Consider the following 26,461-nt stretch of genomic DNA (forward strand, 5'->3'; position numbering starts at 1 on the left):
CTTTAGATTTGGACCAGCATTTTAAACACATTAACACATGGATATACTTCCTGCATTGCTACTGTTCGGACGCTTTTACTTGCGCTCTGTGCTTTGCGCTTTTGCTTTGTCGCTTTTATCTTTTGATTCAACTACCAGCAGTTCAGCACATTGCTCAAACTAAACAATTGGGCATTCACACTAAAACTACAAATTCCTGGAACTATATTGATATTTGGAATATTCAACAACTTGGGGAATTTGTCATAGCAGTCTACCAGTCTGCTATTGCTGGCTGTTGACAATCCTAAAACAGGACAACACAGCTGCGCACACTCAAACAGAAGAAAAAAAATGACTTCTTTTGGATCTCAATCCACCTGCTGCTCAAACTGCCACAGACTTTTACAAAAGATTGCAGTTATTGCAACAAAGTTACTTGTGGTGCTGTCGACCCTGCCAGAACATACAGCAGAGCTTCATCATGGTCCCTCTCAACATAAAGCTGAACATAGGTAACCATAAATCTGAGTGGACATCCATGACATGTGGAGTCCCACAGGGCTCAATTCTTGCACCGCTTCTGTTTAATTTGTATATGCCACTTGGTCAAATAATGAAAAAAAAACAAATTGCTTACCACAGCTATGCAGATGACACCCAGACATACTTAGCCTTGTTACCCAATGACTACAGTCCCATTCACTCTCTATGTACACTCACCTAAAGGATTATTAGGAACACCTTACTAATACTATGTTTGACCCCCTTTCGCCTTCAGAACTGCCTTAATTCTATGTGGCATTGATTCAACAAGGTGATGAAAGCATTCTTCAGAAATGTTGGTCCATATTGATAGGATAGCATCTTGCAGTTGATGGTCCTAGAGATTTGTGGGATGCACATCCAGGGCACGAAGCTCCCGTTCCAACACATCCCAAAGATGCTCTATTGGGTTGAGATCTGGTGACTGTGAGGGCCATTTTAGTACAGTGAACTCATTGCATGTTCAATAAACCAATTTGAAATGATTCAAGCTTTGTGACATGGTGCATTATCCTGCTGGTAGTAGCCATCAGAGGATGGGTACATGGTGGTCATAAAGGGATTGACATGGTCAGAAACAATGCTCAGGTAGGCCGTAGCATTTAAACGATGCCCAATTGGCACTAAGGGGCCTAAAGTGTGCCAAGAAAACATCCCCAACACTATTACACCACCAGTAGCAGCCTGCACTGTGTTAACAAGGCATGATGGATCCTTGTTCTCATTCTGTTTACGCCAATTTCTGACTCTACCATCTGAATGTCTCAACAGAAATCGAGACTCATCAGACCAGGCAACATTTTTCCAGTCTTCAACTGTCCAATTTTGGTGAGCTTGTGCAAATTGTAGCCTCTTTTTCCTATTTGTAGTGGAGATGAGTGGTACCCGGTGGGGTCTTCTGCTATTGTAGCCTATCCGCCTCAAGGTTGTGTGTGTTGTGGCTTCACAAATGCTTTGCTGCATACCTCGGTTGTAACGAGTGGTTATTTCAATCAAAGTTGCTCTTTTATCAGCTTGAATCAGTCGGCCCATTCTCCTCTGACCTCTAGCATCAACAAGGATTTTCGTCCACAGGACTGCCGCATACTGGATGTTTTTCCCTTTTCACACCATTCTTTGTAAACCCTAGAAATGGTTGTGCATGAAAATCCCAGTAACTGAGCAGATTGTAAAATACTTAGACCGGCCCGTTTGGCACCAACAACCATGCCACGCTCTAAATTGCTTAAATCACCTTTCTTTCTCATTCTGACATTCAGTTTGGAGTTCAGTATACTTTCTTGAACAGGACCACACCCCTAAATGCATTGAAGCAATTGCCATGTGATTGGTTGATTAGATACTTGCATTAATGAGAAGTTGAACATGTTACTATTAATCCTTTAGGTCATTGTATTTGGAAATAAAGATGAAACTCTCAAGGTTAACACATACCTTGTCTCTAGGGGTCTAAAGGCACAAATTAAAGTCAGAACACTGCTGCCAGAATTCTGACCAGAACCAAAAAATCTGAGCACATTACTCCAGTCCTCAGGTCCTTATACTGGCTTCCAGTTACATTTAGAATAGATTTTAAAGTATTGTTACTCATTTATAAATCACTTCATGGCTTAGGACCACACTATAAATATAAACCTAACAGATTACTCAGATAATTAGGATCAGGTCAGTTAGATACCAAGGGTTCACTCAAAACAAGTTGCATCAGCATTTAGCTATTATGCCACCTCTAGCTGAAATCAGCTTCCAGAAGAGATCAGATGTGCTGTAACAGTAGACACTTTAAATCTAGATTAAAAACCCATCTGTTTAACTCTGCATTTACTGAATAAGCACTGTGCTGCTTCACACTGACTGCACTTTTAACTCAAGTCACTTTTACTCATGTTTTATTATTTTTTACATATTCTAAACTGTTTAATTTTCTTTATTTGTTATTTTAAATTCTCATGTATCCTTGTTTTTATTGTGATTTTATTGTGTGTCTCTTATTTTTGTTTCTCTCTTATATATTGTTTTCTCATTTCTATGTAAAGCACTTTCAATGACCTATGTGAATGAAGTGTGCTATACAAATAAACTTGCCTTACCTTGCCTTGTTGACTAAGCCCAAACTACATTTTTCCTGAGCCACAGCCCTTAACAATAATTTCTATCAATATTTTACCTTTTATACAGTTGCACAAGATGATGTATTACCGGTGTAAGTTATTTACAGAAGTGTATACTGATAGAAATTTCATTAGAAAAAGCTATGAATTATCCACATACAGTAGGCCTCACCTCATTTTTTTTCTTCTACAAAGTTTACATCTTTGCAGTTTCATTATTAGTGTATATGCCATCTGAAACTATGAATATATGTTTTGCTAGATGAAAAGACGTTATTCTTTTATTAATGCATTTTGGGTGAACTAATATTTTAATAATCTTTTATTGAAATGCTAAAGAGTTTATCTTGAGCTTAATAAAGCACTACAACTTTAATACATATCCAAAATGTGTTAGACTAGATAATATGGAAGCAAAAAAAATATTAGGCCTTAATTTACTACTTTACTATCATAAGAGTTAGACCTGACCTTAATGAAGTCCTAAAGAGTTAGACTTGACCTTAATGAGGTCCTAAAGAGTTATATCTGACCTTAATGAGGTAATAAAGAGTTAGACCTGCCCTTAATGAAGTCCTAAAGAGTTAGACCTGCCCTTAAAGAGGTCCTAGAGAGTAAGACCTGACCTTAATGAGGTCCTAAAGAGTTAGATCTGACCTTAATTATGTACTAAAGAGTTAGACCTGACCTTAATGAAGTCATAGAGAGTTAGACCTGACTTTAATGAGGTCCTAAAGAGTTAGACCTGATCTTAATGAAGTCCTAGAGAGTTAGACCTGACTTTAATGAGGTCCTAAAGAGTTCGACCTGACCTTAATGAAGTCCTAAAGAGTTAGACCTGACCTTAATGAAGTCCTAAAGAGTTAGACCTGACCTTAATGAGGTCCTAGAGAGTTAGACCTGACCTTAATGAGGTACTAAAGAGTTCGACCTGACCTTAATGAGGTCCTAAAGAGTTAGATCTGACCTTAATGAGGTCCTAGAGAGTTAGACCTGACCTTAATGAGGTACTAAAGAGTTCGACCTGACCTTAATGAGGTCCTAAAGAGTTAGATCTGACCTTAATTATGTACTAAAGAGTTAGACCTGACCTTAATGAAGTCATAGAGAGTTACACCTGACTTTAATGAGGTCCTAAAGAGTTAGACCTGATCTTAATGAAGTCCTAGAGAGTTAGACCTGACTTTAATGAGGTCCTAAAGAGTTCGACCTGACCTTAATGAAGTCCTAAAGAGTTAGACCTGACCTTAATGAAGTCCTAAAGAGTTAGACCTGACCTTAATGAGGTCCTAGAGAGTTAGACCTGACCTTAATGAGGTACTAAAGAGTTCGACCTGACCTTAATGAGGTCCTAAAGAGTTAGATCTGACCTTAATGAGGTCCTAGAGAGTTAGACCTGACCTTAATGAGGTACTAAAGAGTTCGACCTGACCTTAATGAGGTCCTAAAGAGTTAGATCTGACCTTAATTATGTACTAAAGAGTTAGACCTGACCTTAATGAAGTCATAGAGAGTTACACCTGACTTTAATGAGGTCCTAAAGAGTTAGACCTGATCTTAATGAAGTCCTAGAGAGTTAGACCTGACTTTAATGAGGTCCTAAAGAGTTCGACCTGACCTTAATGAAGCCTAAAGAGTTCGACCTGACCTTAATGATGTACTAAAGAGTTATACCTGACCTTAATGAGGTCCTAGAGAGTTAGACCTGACCTTAATGAGGTACTAAAGAGTTCGACCTGACCTTAATGAGGTCCTAAAGAGTTAGATCTGACCTTAATGAGGTCCTAGAGAGTTAGACCTGACCTTAATGAGGTACTAAAGAGTTCGACCTGACCTTAATGAAGTCCGAAAGAGTTAGATCTGACCTTAATGAAGTCATAGAGAGTTAGACCCCTGCTGAAAAAAAACCAGCATCAAACCAGCATGGGAATTATGCTGGTCTATGCTGGTGGTCACCAGCATACCAGCACCAAAACACAACATATGCTGGTATGACCAGCATGGGATGCTGGTGCTAATGCTGGTTTAGCTGGTGCTAATGCTGGTTTGATGCTGGTTTAGCTGGTGCTAATGCTGGTGCTGATGCTGGTTGGATGCTGGTTTAGCTGGTGTTCACTAGCAAACCAGGACCAAAACACAACATAAGCTGGTCTTGCTGGTATGCTGTTTTTTTCAGCAGGGACCTGACCTTAATGAGGTCCTAAAGAGTTCAACCTGACCTTAATGAAGTCCTAAAAAGTTAGACCTGACCTTAATAAAGCCCTAATGAGTTCGACCTGACCTTAATAAAGCCCTAAAGAGTTCGACCTGACCTTAATGAGGTCCTAGAGAGTTAGACCTGACCTTAATGAAGTCCTAGAGAGTTTGACCTGACCTTAATGAGGTCCTAGAGAGTTAGAGCTGACCTTAATGAAGTCCTAGAGAGTTAGACCTGACCTTAATGAAGCCCTAATGAGTTCGACCTGACCTTAATGAGGCCCTAAAAAGTTAGACCTGACCTTAATGAGGTCCTAAAGAGTTCAACCTGACCTTAATGAAGTCCTAAAAAGTTAGACCTGACCTTAATAAAGCCCTAATGAGTTAGACCTGACCTTAATGAAGTCCTAAAGAGTTCGACCTGACCTTAATGAGGTCCTAGAGAGTTAGACCTGACCTTAATGAAGTCCTAGAGAGTTCGACCTGACCTTAATGAGGTCCTAGAGAGTTAGACCTGACCTTAATGAAGTCCTAGAGAGTTAGACCTGACCTTAATGAGGTCCTAGAGAGTTAGACCTGACCTTAATGAGGTCCTAGAGAGTTAGACCTGACATTAATGAAGTCCTAAAGAGTTAGGCCTGACCTTAATGAGGTCCTAAAGAGTTCGACCTGACCTTAATGAAGCCATAAATAGTTCGACCCGACCTTAATGAGGTCCTAAAAAGTTAGATCTGACCTTAATGAGGTCCTAAAAAGTTCGACCTGACCTTAATGAAGCCCTAAAGAGTTCCACCTGACCTTAATGAAGTCCTAGAGAGTTAGACCTGACCTTAATGAAGTCCTAAAGAGTTCGACCTGACCTTAATGAAGTCCTAATGAGTTCGACCTGACCTTAATAAGGCCCCAAAGAGTTAGACCTGACCTTAATGAGGTCCTAGAGAGTTAGACCCGACCTTAATGAGGTCCTAGAGAGTTAGACCTGACCTTAATGAAGTCCTAAAAAGTTAGACCTGACCTTAATAAAGCCCTAATGAGTTTGACCTGACCTTAATAAGGCCCTAAAGAGTTCGACCTGACCTTAATGAGGTCCTAGAGAGTTCGACCTGACCTTAATGAGGTCCTAGAGAGTTAGACCTGACCTTAATGAAGTCCTAGAGAGTTAGACCTGACCTTAATGAGGTCCTAGAGAGTTAGACCTGACCTTAATGAGGTCATAGAGAGTTAGACCTGACCTTAATGAAGTCCTAGAGAGTTAGACTTGACCTTAATGAGGTCCTTAAGATTTAGACCTGACCTTAATGAGGTCCTAATTATTTGTAACTGATCTTATTGAGTCCTAAATAGTTATACCTGACCTTAATAAAGCCTAATGAGTTCGACCTGACCTTAATAAGGCCCTAAAGAGTTCGACCTGACCTTAATGAGGTCCTAGAGAGTTAGACCTGACCTTAATGAAGTCCTAGAGAGTTCGACCTGACCTTAATGAGGTCCTAGAGAGTTAGACCTGACCTTAATGAAGTCCTAGAGAGTTAGACCTGACCTTAATGAGGTCCTAGAGAGTTAGACCTGACCTTAAAGAGGTCCTAGAGAGTTAGACCTGACCTTAAAGAGGTCCTAGAGAGTTAGACCTGACATTAATGAAGTCCTAAAGAGTTAGGCCTGACCTTAATGAGGTCCTAAAGAGTTCGACCTGACCTTAATGAAGCCATAAATAGTTCGACCCGACCTTAATGAGGTCCTAAAAAGTTAGATCTGACCTTAATGAGGTCCTAAAAAGTTCGACCTGACCTTAATGAAGCCCTAAAGAGTTCGACCTGACCTTAATGAAGTCCTAGAGAGTTAGACCTGACCTTAATGAAGTCCTAAAGAGTTCGACCTGACCTTAATGAAGTCCTAATGAGTTCGACCTGACCTTAATAAGGCCCCAAAGAGTTAGACCTGACCTTAATGAGGTCCTAGAGAGTTAGACCCGACCTTAATGAGGTCCTAGAGAGTTAGACCTGACCTTAATGAAGTCTTAAAAAGTTAGACCTGACCTTAATAAAGCCCTAATGAGTTCGACCTGACCTTAATAAGGCCCTAAAGAGTTCGACCTGACCTTAATGAGGTCCTAGAGAGTTAGACCTGACCTTAATGAGGTCCTAGAGAGTTAGACCTGACCTTAATGAAGTCCTAGAGAGTTAGACCTGACCTTAATGAGGTCCTAGAGAGTTAGACCTGACCTTAATGAGGTCATAGAGAGTTGGACCTGACCTTAATGAAGTCCTAGAGAGTTAGACCTGACCTTAATGAGGTCCTAGAGAGTTAGACCTGACCTTAATGAGGTCCTAAAGAGTTCAACCTGACCTTAATGAAGTCCTAAAAAGTTAGACCTGACCTTAATAAAGCCCTAATGAGTTCGACCTGACCTTAATAAGGCCCTAAAGAGTTCGACCTGACCTTAATGAGGTCCTAGAGAGTTAGACCTGACCTTAATGAAGTCCTAGAGAGTTCGACCTGACCTTAATGAGGTCCTAGAGAGTTAGACCCGACCTTAATGAGGTCCTAGAGAGTTAGACCTGACCTTAATGAAGTCCTAAAGAGTTAGACCTGACCTTAATGAAGTCCTAAAGAGTTAGACCGGACCTTAATGAAGTCCTAAAGAGTTCGACCCGACCTTAATGAAGTCCTAAAGAGTTCAACCTGACCTTAATGAGGTCCTAAAGAGTTAGATCTGACCTTAATGATGTACTAAAGAGTTAGACCTGACCTTAATGAAGTCCTCAAGAGTTAGATCTGACCTTAATGAAGTCATAGAGAGTTAGACCTGACCTTAATGGGGTCCTAAAGAGTTAGACCTGACCTTAATGAGATCCTAAAGCATTCGATCTGACCTTACTGAAGCCCTAATGAGTTCGACCTGACCTTAATGAGGTCCTAAAGAGTTAGATCTGACCTTAATGAGGTCCTAAAGAGTTCGACCTGACCTTAATGAAGCCCTAAAGAGTTCGACCTGACCTTAATGAAGTCCTAAAGAGTTAGACCTGACCTTAATGAAGTCCTAGAGAGTTAGACCTGACTTTAATGAGGTCCTAAAGAGTTAGACCTGACCTTAAAGAGGTACTAAAGAGTTCGACCTGACCTTAATGAGGTCCTAAAGAGTTAGATATGACCTTAATGAGGTCCTAAAGAGTTCGACCTGACCTTAATGAAGCCATAAATAGTTCGGCCTGACCTTAATGAGGTCCTAAAGAGTTCGACCTGACCTTAATGAAGCCCTAAAGAGTTCGACCTGACCTTAATGAAGTCCTAAAGAGTTAGACCTGACCTTAATGAAGTCCTAAAGAATTCAACCTGACCTAAATTGAAGTACTATATCTTTAGGCCTGACCTTAATAAAGAAAGCCAGGCCGAAATTGATGCAACGGGCCTCCTCAGGAATCTCCACGTAGCGGATGGTGATGTGAGGGATGATTGACAACAGCAGAGACTGCAACGCCTGGTGGAACGAGTCGGGAAACCTTTGAGCACGAGGCATCTGTAGGTAAAACAGGGGGGCCAACACTTAATAAAGTGTGTTACAGGAATGAACAGATTTCTGCTTAGTTTCAGTGGATGGAGCAAACAAACACAATCCAATAACTACAATTATTCTAAATATTACAATTATTATAAATAAATGTAATTAATGTGGAATGATTTTCTTCTTATTTTAGCTGTCCACACTTACAAGGAAAGAAAAAGCAAAGACAACCTGAACACAAAGTAGCCCAAATTGGACAATATGAAATTGTAAGTTGCATTGGATAAAAGAGTCTACCAAATAAAAATAGAAAATCGTATATATTGTTTTTGATGTACAGTATGTTATGTAATGCCTTAAGGCAGGTTTAAACAACACACCTCTTACGACAAACCTGTAAATAACATACAAGATCATGGTTTCGGTTATGCAAATGTGACTCACAGGCATGTCAAATGGGTCTGAACATGTCTGGAATGAAGTGATGGAAATGTGAAGCTTAAAGAAAATGTCAAACACATGGATGGTGTACACATGCGAGTTTCTTTTTCAAATACTTTGACCATACACACTTTATAAGAATGAGGAAGTTTGCGCACATACGTCAAGTTGATAACAACATCCTGCCCTGGTACCTCAGAATTATTTACATGCAAGTCTGTTGCACTCAAATGTACAAAATGATGACGAATAAAAAAAATGGAATACAATTGAGTCCACATTTCTCTCAGATAACATTAAATGAGGCTGTTACTTGGTAATAGTACTTCGAGGTTGTGATCTAATGACATCTTGGCTTACAAGTGTGGAGAGTACAGTACACTCATTTTCATTCTGTTGCCATCCTGAAGGTACTGTGCCATTGACTTAGCCATAGTCTCGAAGAAGAACCAGGAATACTTGATATGAGACAGAGGGAGAGAAATAACATGAAACAATATGGACGGGCATACAGTCATTCTAAATACAGTATATAAAGGTGTACATCACATACCTGGACCATATAATACATACCAAAGAAATATTATTCTTATTAAATATTAACTATTTATATAGTTAGTATTACTGATATATACATTTCATGATTGTTTTCGCAGTTGGTACTGCTAAGTACTTGTGTTTTGTAATAATACCATAAATTCTATATATTCCATATCCCATTTTTATATTTGCCTTTAGCCTTCTACTCTCAAGTCACTATAAAGCTGCTTTGCTACAATTTAAAATTATGAATAAATCTGTCATGATTCTACCCTCTTGTCCTTGTTTTGTTATTAGTCTTGAGGCAGGATCATGACAGGCCCATGTTTTGTGTGAAAGCCATGTGCTTTCTGGCTGTTTCTCAATATGCGTTCTTCAGCGATCTTGCGTCCTTGTGTTCTCGCTCTATGTCACCATTAACCGTCGAACTTCAATTCCAATTCCCAAGAACACAAGTACAGAGGACACATGAAAATACCTGGATGTGTTCTTGATATCGAGGATGCATCGAGTGCAGACTTGCGTGCTGAAATCGCTTTACGCCCCAGAAGTCATTGCGGCAAAACAATGGCGGAGGTCAGGTGACCAACAGGAAGATTGCACACATCTCAATTCTCACAAGTGCGTTCTGTGTTCTCGCGACCTTCCGAGTTCGTTCTTCCAAGGTCGCCTGGCAAAACCGATCTTCACAAGAACGCAAGTCCGCAAGTTGCGTTCTTGGAATTGCCCCCTCGTTTCCTCGTTAATCATCCCATTATTGTTTAATTCGTGTCACCTGTTCCCCTCTTGATTTGCTCCCTTATTTAAAGGAACAGTATGTAGGATTGTGGCCAAAACTGGTACTGCAATCACAAAACTTGTGGCTAAAACTGGTACTGCAATAAGACAACTGGTGGCCAGTACACAACATGACAACATAAACATCAGTTGAGGGCTGCAACTCCACTTTTTAAATGACAATTTCCTGGCCTGGCCACTGTTGTCAATGACATAAGTATTTAAAATGAAAATGATTTCTTGATGTCTAGTGACATATCAGGTCCCAGTGGTGCTGTAAAGGGGGGGTAAACAATGATGATTCTCGGGGCCCACGAGTAAGAGGGGGCCCAGAGAAGCCCCCAAAACTGTGGTGCTAAAAAATATTTAATAGTAAAAATTACTAACTTTAAATTATTCTATTTGCTGTTTCCTGGTATCAAAAAAATTATTTGTTTAGGAAACACAAACGTCTGTGTGCCCCTTTCCCCCCTCTCAATTGTCATAAAATGGTTCAGTCCGCCCAAATTGTATAATCCAGGCAACACAGCTTGACTTCACTTATAGTGCCGGCAGAATATCAACTTGACTGACAAGGAAGTGAAAATGCCTCAAAAATCTGGAAGTCAAAAACGTAAAGAGAAAAAAATAAGAAGAAGTGAAAGAGGCAAAGGGTCGACAATTTTTCACAAGAAAAGGTGGGTTTGTAAGTAGGCCTAAATTGTTAGTGGACCGCCCGTCCGTGACAATGATCGTAGCCTACGGCACTTTTCTGTGCTAACGCGCACGCTTTGTACACGAGGCCCCAGGTCTCATGGTAGCATTTTTCGACAAGTAAGCACGTTTATTTATGCACGATTCTATGATTTTCAAGAAAAAATTCTTAGTATTTTTGTCTTGTTTTCAGTAAAAATGTCTAAAATTTCTTAAATAAAGATGCTTTTTCATGATGAGCAAAACGACCCAAGAAAATAAGTCTAGTTTTTAGACCAAAAATATTACATTTAAGGGATTTTGTGCATAAAACAAGCAAAAATATCTGCCAATGGAGTAAGCAAAAAAATCTTGAACATTTTTCTTAAACACTAAATTCAAGAAAAATGTGCTCACCCCATTGGTAGTCAAAATACCATAAAAGCGCATGATTTTATGTAAATGAATATGAAAAAAGTCTCAGCTGTGTTGGGGGCCCTGTCAAGATTCTTTTCATGGGGCCCAAATTCCTTAGCAGCGCCCCTGTCAGGGCCATTTTATGATTAATTTATATACATTTCTTACATACTGTTCCTTTAATACCCTTGTGTTTGCTGTTCTATGCTTGTTTGTTTTGTACTTTCCATGTGAGAAGTTTATGCAAATGTCAAGTCTTAGTCAAGTGTAGTTTACTGTCATGTTTATTGCCTAGTTTATAGTCAAGTTTATTGTTTAGTCTGTCTTGGGTTAAAGTAACTTGTTTTTGTTGTTTGCCCCCTCGTGGGCTTTTGTTTTCTTGTTGTTGTTCATTAATAAAAGTCTTTTTTGTGAAACCTTTTTGTCCTCCCGTTACCTGACAAAATCGGATAAATGTCATTTGAAAAAAATAACAAAATGACATCTTTTAAATATCTTGATTGTTTTTTGTACATCAAATGAAGACTTAAATGTACCACCTCTGTAAAAAAAGCTAAGAGTATAAAGTTTGCAATCAAAAGTCACCCATTTTTAAAACAATTTCAACAAAACCCAAAATATCTTAAACTATATAACTCTAGAGATAATAAAATGGTAGATAAGATATTATAAATCATAAACACAAAGGCAAAGTGAAAATGAAAGGCACTGACTGTACAAAGCACTTTTCTTTCCATTCACTTATAGATAAAAGTCACAGATATGACCTTTGAGTCCAATGATCAGCTCAGGAATGAGCATTCAGTTTTCTAATTGTGTACAATAATGTGAATAGACTACTTGCACTAAGCCTTGTGAAAGCAAAAGTGTAAAGAACTGCATAGTTGAGCTCCAACCCAAATTTAACCACATGTGATTAGTGATCATGAAGACCTTAATTAGCTTGCTCAGGTGTGTTTGATTAGGGGTGGAGCTAAACCATGCAGTGCTCAGCCCTCCAGGGTAAGATTTGAATAGCCCTGCCGTACATTATTGTTGCTCCTTTACGCCCCGCATTTCTAAAACGCGTCGATTTGTACAAAGCTCATCGTATGATGAAAAGCATGTGGTCTGATTGGCCAACAAACCAGTGCATTGTGATTGGCCGAATACCTCGAACGTGTGACGGAAATGTTCCGCTCCTTACCATATTTGTAATATTCGCTCCCAATGCAATACTGCATGACGGGCGCAGCAACAATACTACAGCACAAATTAAAGTTATGCCTTCTTTCTTTGCGTATATATTTGGGGCCTGGGCTTTAAAAAGAACATATCTTTGGGTTTGAGACTTTTACAAACTTCACAGATTGCACAAACAGCTCTTAACACTATAAGGAAAACATGAACTCGGATCAGATGACTCCTTTAATTCAGGAGAAACCAATAACTATAGCAAACATAGCAAATGTAAACAATAGCATTTCAGTATTTCTCCTCACACAGTGGTCTACCGCACCTCACAAAAGGTTAAAGAGACTAATAAAGGCTATAGATCTCTGTTTATGGATCATTTTAATTCATTACATTATTATAAATTTGATAGTGCTTGGAACAGCATATAAGTAATAAAGTAACTTTTGATATTTTTATTTCATTTGAATATAATAACATCCACACTGTCATATAACCATTGAGGGTAAAATAAAATTTGTAAACTTACTGACTGTATTAGAAAAATAAACAAAAATGGCATGTGCATAATAATTTGGAACGTGGTGTAAATACCAACACTGCTTGAATTAAACAACTTCAGATCTCAAAAACGTGTCATGCGTGAGAACATTGTTTTATTGACAGGTTGCTTTATGTCCAAAGGTAAATGCACATTGTTTTTTGCAAGCAGTGGTTAATGAATTGTTTCACTTGGAGGAAAATCTGCCTTTTTCAGACCTGTATGATTTTTAAAGACTTGCCAGCTGATTTATTTAAAATGTACATAAATTTGCATGTGTCACTGAACATGATTTTCGTATCATATGAAGTATCATCAATCATCAATGAATCGAAATACTATTATCGAGAAGTACAGTGATAAGAAGTACATTTTACAAGTACAACAAAAGTTTGGACACACTTGACTAAAATGTTGGCTATGATCTTAAAAATCATTTAACCTGAAGGTGTATGGTTAAATACTTCAAATTACTTTTGTAGACAAAAATATACCTGTGCCAAACAGATAAATTTTTGTTATTAGAAAACTTAAAAAATATATATATATATTATTTTTGAAATAGATGACTTACACTGAATATTGAAGAAAAAGCAGTCAATAAGAGCCCACATTAAATATGAATTCTTTCTATACTCTTTAAAATTCATCCTAAATTGAAAATTTAAGAAGCTTCTTAAAAAAAATGACATGCATATGGTTCAACAATTTCTAGGCAAAGGGTGACTGCACTTCAAATAGTAAAATATAACAGAGTTTTGGTTTATTTTCGATGCTTTTAGTCACCAACATAATTTCCAAAGTTGCATTTCTGTTATGCCATAGTTTGGATGAGCTTATTATTATTATGTTATGGAATAATGTATAATATATATGAAGAGTTTGGTTCCAAAATGCAATAAATGTCATTTTTGAAAAAAATGAGTTACTGCCAGAATCAGTATTATATCAGGTCAGTATTTAAAAGTAAATTCTTAATTTTACGCAAAATCCAATATCCGCCATGTTATTCTGTCATATTTTCTCCCTTTTTTCCCAAAACGCAATAAACGCCACTCCTCCTTTTCCACAGAATGCAATAAATCCACTCCACAAATTACAGCCCACCATTCCACGCAATGTAAACAAACAATGGCGTCGCGTTGAGTACACGGAATCCTAGTTTTCTTCATCTATTTTGTACTTCTTGATCAACAAACAAACAAAATATTACTTTAATGGCATTGATAAACCTTTGATGTTTTTTTGTAACGGGAAAGAAACGTAAGCCATCAACATCTAATAATTCAGGCGAGAGGAACTCGACACATTGACCTCAGGGGATCTTATGAAAAACTTTCCATAATTTTACTCAAAGTCAACGAAAATCGAGCAGGACCAAAACATTTTACAGCTGATCGCTGTGAAAAATGTTAAGCAATGACGTCAAGTATAACCTCAGCAATGACATTGTTCTTATTATGACTAAGTAAGTGTTTATATTATTTACATTTATGTTTATTTTTTTTATCAGTGTATAACACTAGTCATCTACATGAATATAATATGGCAAAGATGAATGCACATTTATATAGGCGATGGAACCAAACTCTTCATATATATGGGTGAATTTAATAGGATATATAAGAGGTGAATTTCAACTAATTTAAGATTTGTCCCGTTAAAGCTATGAACGTGATTTACTGTTTTAATAAAAAAGTAGAAAGGATGAATAACACATGCATGTAGTTGTGCTGAAGACTCTTACTTTAAATGACTGAGAAGTACTGAAAAAACAGGAAAGTAGTTGTGCAAGTAGTCCATTAAGACCAAATAAACATAAATACAGCAGCACCATCTACTGTGCAAACAGAGATTACAGCAATAGATGTTAAAACGTTTTTTATTGCTACCTTGGCACTCGAGCGGAAAAACATCATAAAATAAAAACGGATATGGACTGGAGTTTTTATAGCTTTCAGATCACACAACCAGAACACAAAGATTATTCAGGAGTTTAACAGCTACCCTACCTTGATTAGTTTGTCACATGTGTTGAAGTCTGCAGTCTGCTTGAGTATAGCCGTTACTGCTACAGCTAAAACTTCATGAGTTGTCACCGAGTTTCCTGAAGTTGAGTTGTTGGTCCGAAACACATACTGTAAAATAAAAAATAAAAAACACTTTGATCGGACAATAAATATTTTACATTTTAAAGGCCATGCCCAGAAGCTAAATAAAAGCTTAAAATAAAAAATAGATATATTTCAAATAAGCAATTAGCCAAGATTTCTCACCGTATAAATACTTTAGTGCAAAATTGAAAAACGCTTTTTGGTTCTTGTTTGAAAGTAGTGAATAAGACTGCACAGACAGTTAAACTACATGTTTTGCTAGGGTTGTTGCTAAAACAGTGCTACACAGTCATTCATGAATTATATCCTTATCACTCAATCAGGGTTTATTTTGCGATAATGACCTGCTAAATGATAAAGTTAAAGCAGAGTATTAATTATAAGAGTAGATATGAATGTGTTGTACCTTGAGAAAGGAGCGCAGGTAATGTTCCAGACCCTCTTCATGACACTGAGACACGATGTGAATGATTACACTGTGAATAACAATCACATGAGCCATGTTAATGTAAGTGAGCATTCCCAAAACCATCAAAACACATGAAAAGGCCACAGACACAAATGGATGGATAAATACAGTTTTTCTCAGTCGCTTTGGTGCATTTCTCACATCACTATTTACATTTGCACAACAGATAGTTCAACATCCACAACATTTAGTCATTTGTGCACATCATAGTAGCAGTTTCTCATTCCTTCGAACAAATTGCAAATGCTTTTGGACATGCATCAATTGCTTTCATACAACTCTCTGCTGTTTTATAACATTATAATTTTATTATGTCGTGTCAGTCAAAATTAACTATACTTGTGAATGCTGAATAGTCATTCCATATAAAACGAAGAGTCCTCATTTCATTGCTTGAGCCATTACATACTGTATAAAAATGTTGAACTAGTTGTCAAAATCATTTTTTAAAATCTTTTTTCCCCGAAAATGTCTCCTAAAATATATATATTTTTTTAATTATGTGGCCAGAAAGAGAGGAATCTGGATGTGCAAGAATGATTACAGTACTATGTTTGTTGTATGTTCAGTTCCAATATGTACTGCAATATTGTGCACAGCCAAAGGGAGTTTATGTTTGTTGTAAATAAGGGTGTTGTTTTTCTTTTGCACAATGCTGTGAACAAATTAGAATTACAAAGAGCATATGCAGTAAAAATATAAAACATACATACGTTATTCAGTGTCTTGTACTCAGTTACCTCACTAAATACAGTAATGTGTTAATTTACTGTATTTTTCAAATAGCTGTGGAAATAGTATATAGTGCTGTCTTGAGCATTTTCAGGTAGTGTCACCAAGATGTGACTTTTTTGCATTGGAAAACATTTATAAAGTAAACTGTCATAATGAAAACATGATTAAGCCATTTGACTATCTTGTTCATAAACAATGGTGACAGACAGTACTTTTTATTTTGAAGACACTAGTCCCTTTTACACATGCAGTCTTTACTGGTAATTTACTGGTAAATTGCAGTTAACAGATCATGTGTGAACAGAACCTTTCCGGTAAATCAGTGCTCCCAATTTACCAGTAAGACAGGTTGTAAGATTACCAGTAATTTACCAGTAGGCGCTATGTGTGAACGAAAAATATAGGAATACCGGCATTTAGAACGGACGACGTCAGACCGCGCTGACAGCTTCAGACCAATCATAATGTTTTAATAGAGATGACACGTTTACCCCTGCACTGTTTTACGGACTTTCCACACACACGCTGCTTGAAAGTCGAGCACACCTGAAGTTTACATCCACATTTCTTCACCAAAGTTGTTTAAAACAGCTTACCACATACTTGCAGAATTGCCGACGTCCTTAGCACGCTCTCTGTGAAGCCTAAAGTGCAAACAGTAGCCTACTGTTGTTTAAAATGCATTTTCGGTTTGACGTCGCCTCATGCAATGTTGTTTGGTCATGAGCAACTTCGCGACTGCCAGAGTTTACCACAGACGTAAAAACAACAAAATACGGACCGTGGATATGAACGACGTGGATTGTTTACAAATACAACACTGAGCTCAACGCGCACCACAGGTACTTCCGCTTTCTCAATGAATTTACCGGTATTTTGATACTGATGTGTGAATGATGTCTTACTGGTAAAAAGACGGAATGTCACTGCATGTGTGAACAGCACATTTTTGTATTTACTGGTAAATTCATTCTGGTAAATTCATGGTAATTTACCAGAATTACTGTGTGAAAGAGGCTACTGACTCTTTCATTGACATGAAAACTTGTTTTTGAGGAATGTCCTATCCATTTTGAGCAAGTGACATGCTTTTGCAGGTTATCAACTAGGTTTTGCAGTTTGTACTAATTGTTTTGAGAGCTGCATTAACTGTTGTGCAAATGTAAATAGTGATGTGAGAAATGCACCATAGCGATAACTTACAAAACTCATTTTGTATACATAAAATTGCAAAAAAAAATCTGTTCAGAATCACACAAACAAAATTTCAGGGAAAATGAGAAAAAGATTTGGCAGCCAAAGGCAGCCAGTGACTTGTCTTCCGAGGGGCGCAAATTCAAAATATGTGTTTGTTGCATCATGTGCATCATGCGTCTTGTCAATATATGTGCCAGCTGCACAAACCGTCAAAAGGGTTTATGATAAAAGAGACGCTCACGTTCACAAAACACTTGCAAGACACTAACTTAACATTAAACTCTGATTACACGTGAGATTAAGCGAGTAAACGTGAACGGCTCTTTTATCATAAACCCCTTCGAAGTGTCTGCAGCAGGCATGTATTTTAACATCACTCGTGATACACATAAGTTTACATGACGCGCCGAACACATATTTGACATGACAAGCCAAACACATGACGGGCTAAATACATGTTGTGACGAGCTTTGCATTATGCGCCCTCGAAAAGAAGTCACCAGCCGCCACTGTTGGCACCTCTAGACCCAAGCTACTATATAATAAGGTACAGAGCCTAAAAGAGTAATTCACCGTGTTGAGTTGACAGCAATATCTTGACTGTCTTTGTTAGCCATCGTGAGGACTTCAAAGAGTTGAACAAGAACTGTAGGCAGGAACTTAATGGTGACCTGAGTCTCTACTGCATGCAGGCACTAAATAGGGAAGACCACAGAAAATAAACAGTTAATGAGGTAAGTGTTAATTAAAGCTGCACAATATATCTGAATAATTTTGAATATATATATATATATATATATATATATATATATATATATATATATATATATATATATATTTATACAACAGTTCTTTCTGGTTCTCGAATCTGATTGGCTAAGAGCTATACGATATTGTACTGATAACGGCACAGTAACCGCTTCACCTTTCGTATCATTCCGCCACCTAGTGAATGGAGGTCCTAAACAGGCTCATCTCTGAATGGAAAAACACAGACGCCCTGTTTTTAAACACTCTCCGTGTGTCTCATTAGTTTACTAGCTCATAAATCAGTCTGTGAATCCCCAATCGGAAGTTATTATTCCGTCAAAGATCACTGCTCTTGGATGTTATGTTAAAGTTAATGGGAGTAATGTCTTGTCACATCGTGTGGATGATTAACACTTGGAAAGAGCAATATAAACACTCGTTTTTTTATGGAGCTATATCTCTTATCAGAACGCGAAAACACAGTGGAACTGCAGGTAAGCACAGCAGCTTTTAAATGTGGACATTGATTATTTACTTTATCGTGACGTGACTATTAAAACATGTTTTGAGATATCGCCACTGATATATTTACAAGCAGCATGCAAAAACATCTCTCTGACACTTATAAAAAACATTTTATATAGAACTGACAAGAACAAAGTTTAATAATAATAATCGAGTGCTCGTAACGCGTTAAGAATAAATGAGAAAACAATAGTAACGTTATACAAGTATAGTTTTATTAACTTTTACCTCGTGCCAAAAAGACACTAAATATGAATAAAAAACAAGTAATAGTTTGATCATGACACCAAATACTGGTGATTTGATCTCATTTTGACGATCATAAACAAACAAGGCCAACATGAGAGCCAGGGAATCCCTGTCAGAGATGTAGCCCAGAGAGGGCGGTGGTCAGCGGGGCGAGTGAACACTGACGTCCGCTCATACTTTGGTTCTCATTCGTACCGAATCTCACTAAGCAAACGTTCAAACAGGCGCTATCTTTACTAATCGACTGCAGATTTAAATATAATAGATATACATTCTCGACTGAACTAATCTTAAAACTACATTTTGTGACCAAGAAATTGTAATATTTAAAAACGGCGAATCCGTCCATTGAGTTAATATGAGATTTAAAGCAGCCTTAAGTGTTACCTGTCATTCTGGCCGCCCTCAAATCCGTGGCGGAAGAAGTAGTTCTCAAACAAAGAGGCTTTTAAAATTGCTCCGTTGTTGTTTTCTAGTTTTCGTTTTTCAAACTTGTGCTGTCAAACTGTTGTAAGCAATATTGCTCTCAAAGTTGTGATATAGCTCTATATAGAGCAATATCACACTCCTACTCGAGCGATATTGCTTAAATATATATAAAACATTGCAAATATTGCAATATGCAAATCATCATGGTTTTCAATAAGTGACTACTTTTAATCAGGCTACATGCTATTGAAGAAAAATTTGACATGCAATCATTTGCTAAATGCTAAACTTATTCAAATATGTTACAAAACTGAAAATTATATAACAACCATACTTTTCACAATCTTTCTTATCGGTGATCATCTTCCACACATCAGAGCACACATATGCAGCAATTTGTGTGCCAGTGTCTTTGACAATACATAACATATGAATGTAAAATTATTAATAATTGTTATTTTGCACGTATGCGATATTCCAATAATTTCAATATATTGTGCAGCCCTAACTGTAATACTTGAAACACGTGAAACGTTATATAATTTTCAGTTTTTCAAAATTATTTCTATTTTATTGGATTTACATCCAATTTTACTTATAATGCAGTATTTAACAAGCTATCGCACATCACAACTTTTTTTAATATGTGTTGTTAATTTACACTGTAAGAAGGTATAGAGAATTTAAAATCCAACCAACAGTGATGATGTCATGACATCATATTTACATAATATTTGCATGATTTATTGTGTAAACCCAGATTTCTGTTACTTGTAAACTTTAATTGGACAGCTTTAAAAACTACCTTCTTTTTCTGACACCTTGTAAGCACTTTATTTCCTTAAAAAAGGCAAAGTAATGCTACTTAATGGTATCATTTATGTCTAACAATAACATCACTGGTAAAAACATTTGTTGTTAAAACTTAAAATTTTAAGTTGATTCAACCGAAAAGTCAAAATTTTAAGGCAGAACTTACTCTTTTAGGTTGAAACAACGAATCTTTTTTACAATGAAGGATGTTCATTTTTTTGTATGTTTTCTATATATAGAGGGTATGCACGTGACGTCACCTTTGGCGAATGTGACTGCGGTTACGCCCACTGAGTGGCAAAAGACAGAGCGGCAGCATTTGTGTACAGTGTGAAATCAGCCAAAACACGGGGAAAACGCATCTAAATTGGAAAATGCTGTGTGCGAAAGTTGTGAGATAGAAAACAAAAGATGTGCGATAGACTGTACTAACAGATTTGACAAGAATTCTAAGCTATCGTTTTACAGACTGCCAAGAAACACAGAAAGGAGAAGTAAATGGACAGTCCATGCCAACGTCCACAGGTGGGTTGACAAGTTGCTAGGGTCACTATCAAGTGCAACTAAATTAAATTTCAATTATACTGACATTTTCGCGGCCACCGCTACAACAGCCAGCCATTTAAAGGAGAATCAGTAGCAGTAGCCATATGTCAGGTATGTAAAATTTTGGAATAAAAAATCTAATATAAAAATACATGAAATACACATAAATGAATACTCTTATTCTGTGTAATTGCAAAGTTTTGTCAGTAATTAAAAACATCCATTATGATGAGCCTTGTGTTCTACAAAGGTGGGATGGTTTAATAGTGTTATGCAAGACAAACATATATGTCAAGAAAAGCAATGCCTGGCCATATGCCAATGTCCACAGACTACTGGTTGTTTGGCAAGTTGTTAGGGTCACTGTTAAGGCCAACTAAATTCAATTTAAGCTGATAATAATCAGTTTTAACGGCGTTTTAGCAGAAGCTGCTATGAAAACCAGCTATTTGTTGAACGTTTTGCAACTCTACAGCGCAAGCTCTCGCGTTGTCACATGGAAAAGTGTTATCAATGCATGCCCTCTATTCCTCACCTTTAGGTACTTGATAAGTTCGGCAGGATTTCCCTGTGACATTGACCTCGTCAGCTGACAATGCTGGAAAAAATTGTGGAGGTGCAAATCCTAGGGAGAAATTTTAAGATAAGCACTACACATTCATGATTCATTTTAAATATGCTTATTAAAATTATATGTTTAAACTAAAACAAAACAGAGGGTAATAAGATTACTCTTTACAGTGCATGTATGCTGCAAATAAAATATGCCAAACGATCCTAATATCAGATCAACGTACCTGAGAATAAATTGTTGATGCTACATTTGTGCGCACTTTGAATAATGATTTGGCATTATCCACCCATTTGATGTCCAAGGAAGACTGCAAATAAACAGGTATCTGAAATCAATCAAATATATCAATCATTTTTTTAAATGCTGGATATGCTGAGTGCTGCAAGAACACCTTTACCTTCTTTGACTCTTGGCCTGATATGTAACCAGCAGGTAGATTGGCAGATACAGGGAGTTGTAATTCTGAGGACTGCATTCTGCCATCCTTAATTAAAGGAGCCCAGGAATAACCCACCAGTGTTTCCACTCCCTCTCTCTTCTTAGTGGTGGTTTTGGTGCCGAGCTCACAGCTTATATGGTAGAAGGTAAAGAGAACGTGATGCCTCTCATGGACGTGAACAGGAAGCTCAATTTTAATCTAAAACAGAGAAAAAATATATTGATCATTTAAGTAAAAAAAAAAAAAAATCATAACTTGTCACTCTCTTTCTTGTCACAAGTCGGCAGTAAAATGCCACTTTCTGTGTGGCATTTAACCTCAAGTTCTTAAAGGTATAGTGCACTTAAAATGAAAATATCTGTGTAAATATTTACAAACCAATTTGTTTGGAACAAAATTTGTGAGAATAAATGACAAATTTCAATTTATTTGATAAACTTTTCCTCAGACTCTACAGCTGATGATGCCATCCAATAAACAGAAAAACAAGGAGTTTTTTGTGATTGTTGCAGGCAAAAATCCTTGATCTTGCGGCACGTTTTCTTAAAAAATGCAATGGAATATGGGGGATATTTATGCAATTTATGCAATGAAATTATGGGAACTTGCAAAAAAGTCAGAAACTTGCAAAAACTGCGGGAACTTGCAAAAACTGTTTGCAGCTTTTCACTAGGTACGGTTACATGCAAACAAATAATCCGTTTGTAATCGTATTGATAGCTCAATCGTATTGAAAAGCCTTTATGTAAACACCTTAATCAATATGATTGAGGACGATCAGATGCAAATTTGGATCGTATTGAAGGGGGTGGTGTACTGTGATCTGTGATTCGATCTGCAGGAGAAAAGTATGCATGTAAATGCGTGAATCGTAGTATTTTCTCATCAGGATGCAAAAATACCTTGTGCACAAGCGCAAAACATTTGTGCTCAAGTTCACGTCTTATAATAAACTCTTATATCACATGATTTTCGTCACAGAAACACGCAATAGCAAGGCAGAGGCATCACACATTATTAAGGTAACGTTACTGGGGTCACTTGATGTACATTCTGCCGCGTTTATGTGCACTTAAAGCAATAAAATAGCGTTGTGACTTTTGAAAAGTGTGTTTTCATCACCTATATATGAAAACTCTTAAGAACAACTTTCTCCAACTCCGTTTTTGACTTTAATCCAGAGATAAAGCCTGAACTCGACGAGAGATGGTGTCCGCAGCGAGGCGTTGCCAAGTCCTCTGCTTTTTTCGAGTTTAGATTTGAGCTACTGTTTAAACTGTTTCCACCAGTTGTTGTTTTTCTGCGGGTTAAAGATGAAAGTATTTCGTTCATTAGTTATTGGGCTGTGAAGTGTCATTGAGATACTTTTGTGCTAGTTTTGAATGTCCATTTGGGATGGTTCTGATATGCGAATCTGGCAACCCTGGCTGTGCGCTTGCGCAGACATTCGGTTCGGATTCTATAGAATGTACATGTAAGCGAACATTTTGATCAGATTGCAATGTTTAGAGTGCATGTAAAGTGTATCGTCGTAACCTTCAATCGTATTAAATTCAATCGGATTGACAAAATGTTGTGCATGTAAACATAGCCAATGATATTCACGTCACTTTATAACGGTCCCATGGCAGCAGGGGACATGGCTGCGCTTGTGTGACGTAAATGCAACGTTTTTCAACTTTCTGCTAAGATATATGTGATTTTTGATTATGAAATCATGCAAACACGCATATTTTGCGCACGGATATCTGCAATTTATGCTGCGAAAATTCGGCTTATTTGAAAAAATGCGGCCCCCGCATAAATATGCAGACTTTGGCTGATTATGCTTTGAATCATGCGATCATATAATCGCGTTTTTCTGGAGGGGACTGAATAAACCACCCTATACTAGAACTCAGCTGAAAATGCCAAGATTTCCTAAACTCAGTCCATGTCACAAGCAAGGCGAGTAAGATAGTCAAGATCTAGCTTGTGGAAATCCAATTCACTGCATTTGCTGTTGTCTTGTTAGTGATTCATCTGTTGAATGAACAGTCTGTCTTTAATTTCTTTGCCCTCGGGGTCCGGTGAAGCCCAACAGGATGTTTAAAATGATTCAGTTATTTACATTCATATCTTAAGAATGTCTGATCACAAGTACGAAGTTCACTGATTTAATGTTGAACTTTTAGGGGCGGTTTCCCGGACAGATATTAGACTAGTTTTAGACTAAAATAAATGTAAGAGCTGTCCAAACTAAAACAACTTGCATTGACATATCTTAAAATACATCAGTGTTCTTTGTTTAACCTCAAAATGCACATAAGTAATGTTTTTAGTAAGTCAAAAACCACATCAAGCAAGCGTAAAAACTTTTTGGCAAATAAAGTGCTTTTTATTAGAAATTTGGCATTTTCATCAATCGTGTAATATTCGATTGTTTAAAATGTGCATAAAATCTGTGTAATGGAAACCCAGTTTGAGTATGATTCCTACCTCATCATAAAACTCTGGACACTGATTGTGATGCAGAACGGCAGCAAAAGCACTAGTGGTGAACAGCGGCTCCCCTGGCTTGCCGTAGATGCACTAAAAGCAAAGAGTGGTCAATCAAACACTACCCATACACTGCAACGAATATAAAATATTTAAGTACAGCTGGAATAACACATTAGAGCAAGCACCCACCTTTAAGGGACCAGCCCCTTCTTCATCTGAATCCTTGAACTGAACACACACTGCAATGTTACGGGCCTGGAAGAACAACAAGCAGATATTATTAGTAGCATTACTAACAAAAATAGAAAATAAATAAATTTATATGAAATAACAAATTTATAATATTATATAAATAAATATTATATTAAAACCTGTTCAGATACAACCCTGTATAACTGACATAATCTAAACAATTTGTTTTAAATGACAAATGTTTTAATAGCATCTCTTTGACTGCAGGAGGCAGACATTCATCCAAAAAGCCAATTGATGCTGAGCATCCCAGCGATGAGGGAGTAAGCAATTAACCTTAGGTTTGTGCAACTAAAGATCTTGATTATGAACAGAATCTCGGGGGGATTTCAACAAAGGCTCATGTTTGAAAACATGTAGGCAGACATTGTAACTGCTCTCAGGGGCTCTCTTGTTGTCTTACCATCACCCACAGCTCTCTCTAGTTATACTAATAAAGATTGTGCTATGTAAAGTGTTAGGAATCTCGCCTTGGCAAAGGTCTTTTGATTGTCGTATTTGAGCTGCTGGGGATAAACGTAGAGATGATTCTTGTAGACGGTGAATGGGTGGATGTATTTGGCTTCTTCCGGGACAAACTCTTCCACTTCCACGGACACCTTCTCGCACTGCTCTTCAAACGGCTTTACCGCGATATAAGAGGGGGTGACAGAGTCTATGGAGATTAAAACACTAAGACTTAAACACTTTAACATCATTATACTGTACATCTTTATTATTTAGATATGTATACTGTAAGATCTTACAGATTGTATGCACTAATCTTAATTAAATGTCTCATAGACTTGTGACCCTGGACAACAAAACCAGTTAAAACCAGTTTATACAAGCTGAGTAAATAAGCTTTCCATTGATGTATGGTTTGTTAGGATATGATAATATTTGGCTGAGATACTAAAAATCTGGAATCTGAGGGTGCAAAAAATCAAAATTTTGAGAAAATCTCCTTTAAAGTTGTATGAAATCCTTAGCAACTGCATCCACTCACAAAAATAAAAGTTTTGATATATTTAGAGTAGGAAATTTACAAAATATCTTCATGAAACATAATCTTTATATAATATCCTATATATATTATACTTATGATTTTTGGCATAAAGAAAAATTAATAATTGTATGTATTTATATGTATAGACGGTTTCAGCAGTAACAACATAAACAAGCGGCGTCCGTGGTCAACACGTAACTTCCGGTAAACTCCGCTAAGAATAAATACAACAAAGTACTTTAAACGTAGTTTATTTATATAACAAGCAAAAAACAACAACACGTAGAAGGCATTTGTTCAAGAGTTCAGTTTAGCAAATAGTCAGACCATTAAAAAACTGAAACCGGAAAAAGAGGTCGGACCAAACGCGTATCACGTCACCGACGTGCGTCTGATGAAACGGTCTATATAATGTATTTTTGGCTTTTGCTACAAATATACCCATGCTACTAAGACTGGTTTTGTGGTCCAGGGTTACATTTAATAAAGAAATTTGCAAAAATGAGATGCACTTATATAATAGCAAACATACTCACTTGATAGATCTGGAGGTACACACTCAACTGTGATATTAATTTGTCCAGGGATTATCTGCAGTTTGTTCTTCTCTGGTCTGTGCAAAAAATATGGCTTTAAAATATTACACTCAACAGTAACACAAGCACATATCTGACCATTTTGTACTAAAGAGGCTGACAAAGTACTTAATGGGACGCTTTCCCAGACTGGGCTTAAGCTTAGTTACAGACTAACTTAAATGTTAGGCCGGTGACACACTGGCTGCGTGGCGTGAGCGTGGCGTTTCTGTTTAGTGTAGGTTGCAGGGCGGCTGCGTCGTGCTTTCTGTGTCTTTACACACTAGCGCGCTGCTGCTGTAGGTGACATAGAGGGAGGCCGCATACTGATAAAGGACACCATCAGACAGCAAAATAGACTATGTTTGACAGGTGCAATATTTGAAAATAGATAATAATTTTTTTTTATATTTGAATTTATGTCAACCTA

At 37.3% G+C, this 26,461-nt stretch overlaps 1 protein-coding gene across 4 annotated transcripts in view; it reads right to left on the reverse strand.

Annotated features, from left to right (window-relative positions):
* dock11 (dedicator of cytokinesis 11) overlaps nucleotides 1-26,461 on the reverse strand; it is a 130,537-nt gene that overhangs the window by 59,242 nt on the left and 44,834 nt on the right. For 2 of the 4 annotated variants that reach the window (XM_073859845.1, XM_073859842.1), the window contains exons 16-27: nucleotides 25,993-26,069; nucleotides 24,939-25,123; nucleotides 24,406-24,471; nucleotides 24,214-24,306; nucleotides 21,694-21,933; nucleotides 21,520-21,603; nucleotides 21,258-21,347; nucleotides 17,984-18,105; nucleotides 15,416-15,485; nucleotides 14,908-15,033; nucleotides 9,159-9,233; nucleotides 8,203-8,346 (exon numbers count right to left, since the gene is read on the reverse strand). In XM_073859845.1, the coding sequence (XP_073715946.1) occupies nucleotides 8,203-8,346; nucleotides 9,159-9,233; nucleotides 14,908-15,033; nucleotides 15,416-15,485; nucleotides 17,984-18,105; nucleotides 21,258-21,347; nucleotides 21,520-21,603; nucleotides 21,694-21,933; nucleotides 24,214-24,306; nucleotides 24,406-24,471; nucleotides 24,939-25,123; nucleotides 25,993-26,069 (1,372 nt within the window). Of the gene's footprint in view, nucleotides 1-8,202; nucleotides 8,347-9,158; nucleotides 9,234-14,907; nucleotides 15,034-15,415; nucleotides 15,486-17,983; nucleotides 18,106-21,257; nucleotides 21,348-21,519; nucleotides 21,622-21,693; nucleotides 21,934-24,213; nucleotides 24,307-24,405; nucleotides 24,472-24,938; nucleotides 25,124-25,992; nucleotides 26,070-26,461 lie in introns of all 4 variants that reach the window. The other 2 variants (XM_073859844.1, XM_073859841.1) reach the window with 1 other exon arrangement.

Source organism: Misgurnus anguillicaudatus, chromosome 21, assembly GCF_027580225.2.
Source record: "Misgurnus anguillicaudatus chromosome 21, ASM2758022v2, whole genome shotgun sequence".
NCBI lineage: Eukaryota > Metazoa > Chordata > Actinopteri > Cypriniformes > Cobitidae > Misgurnus > Misgurnus anguillicaudatus.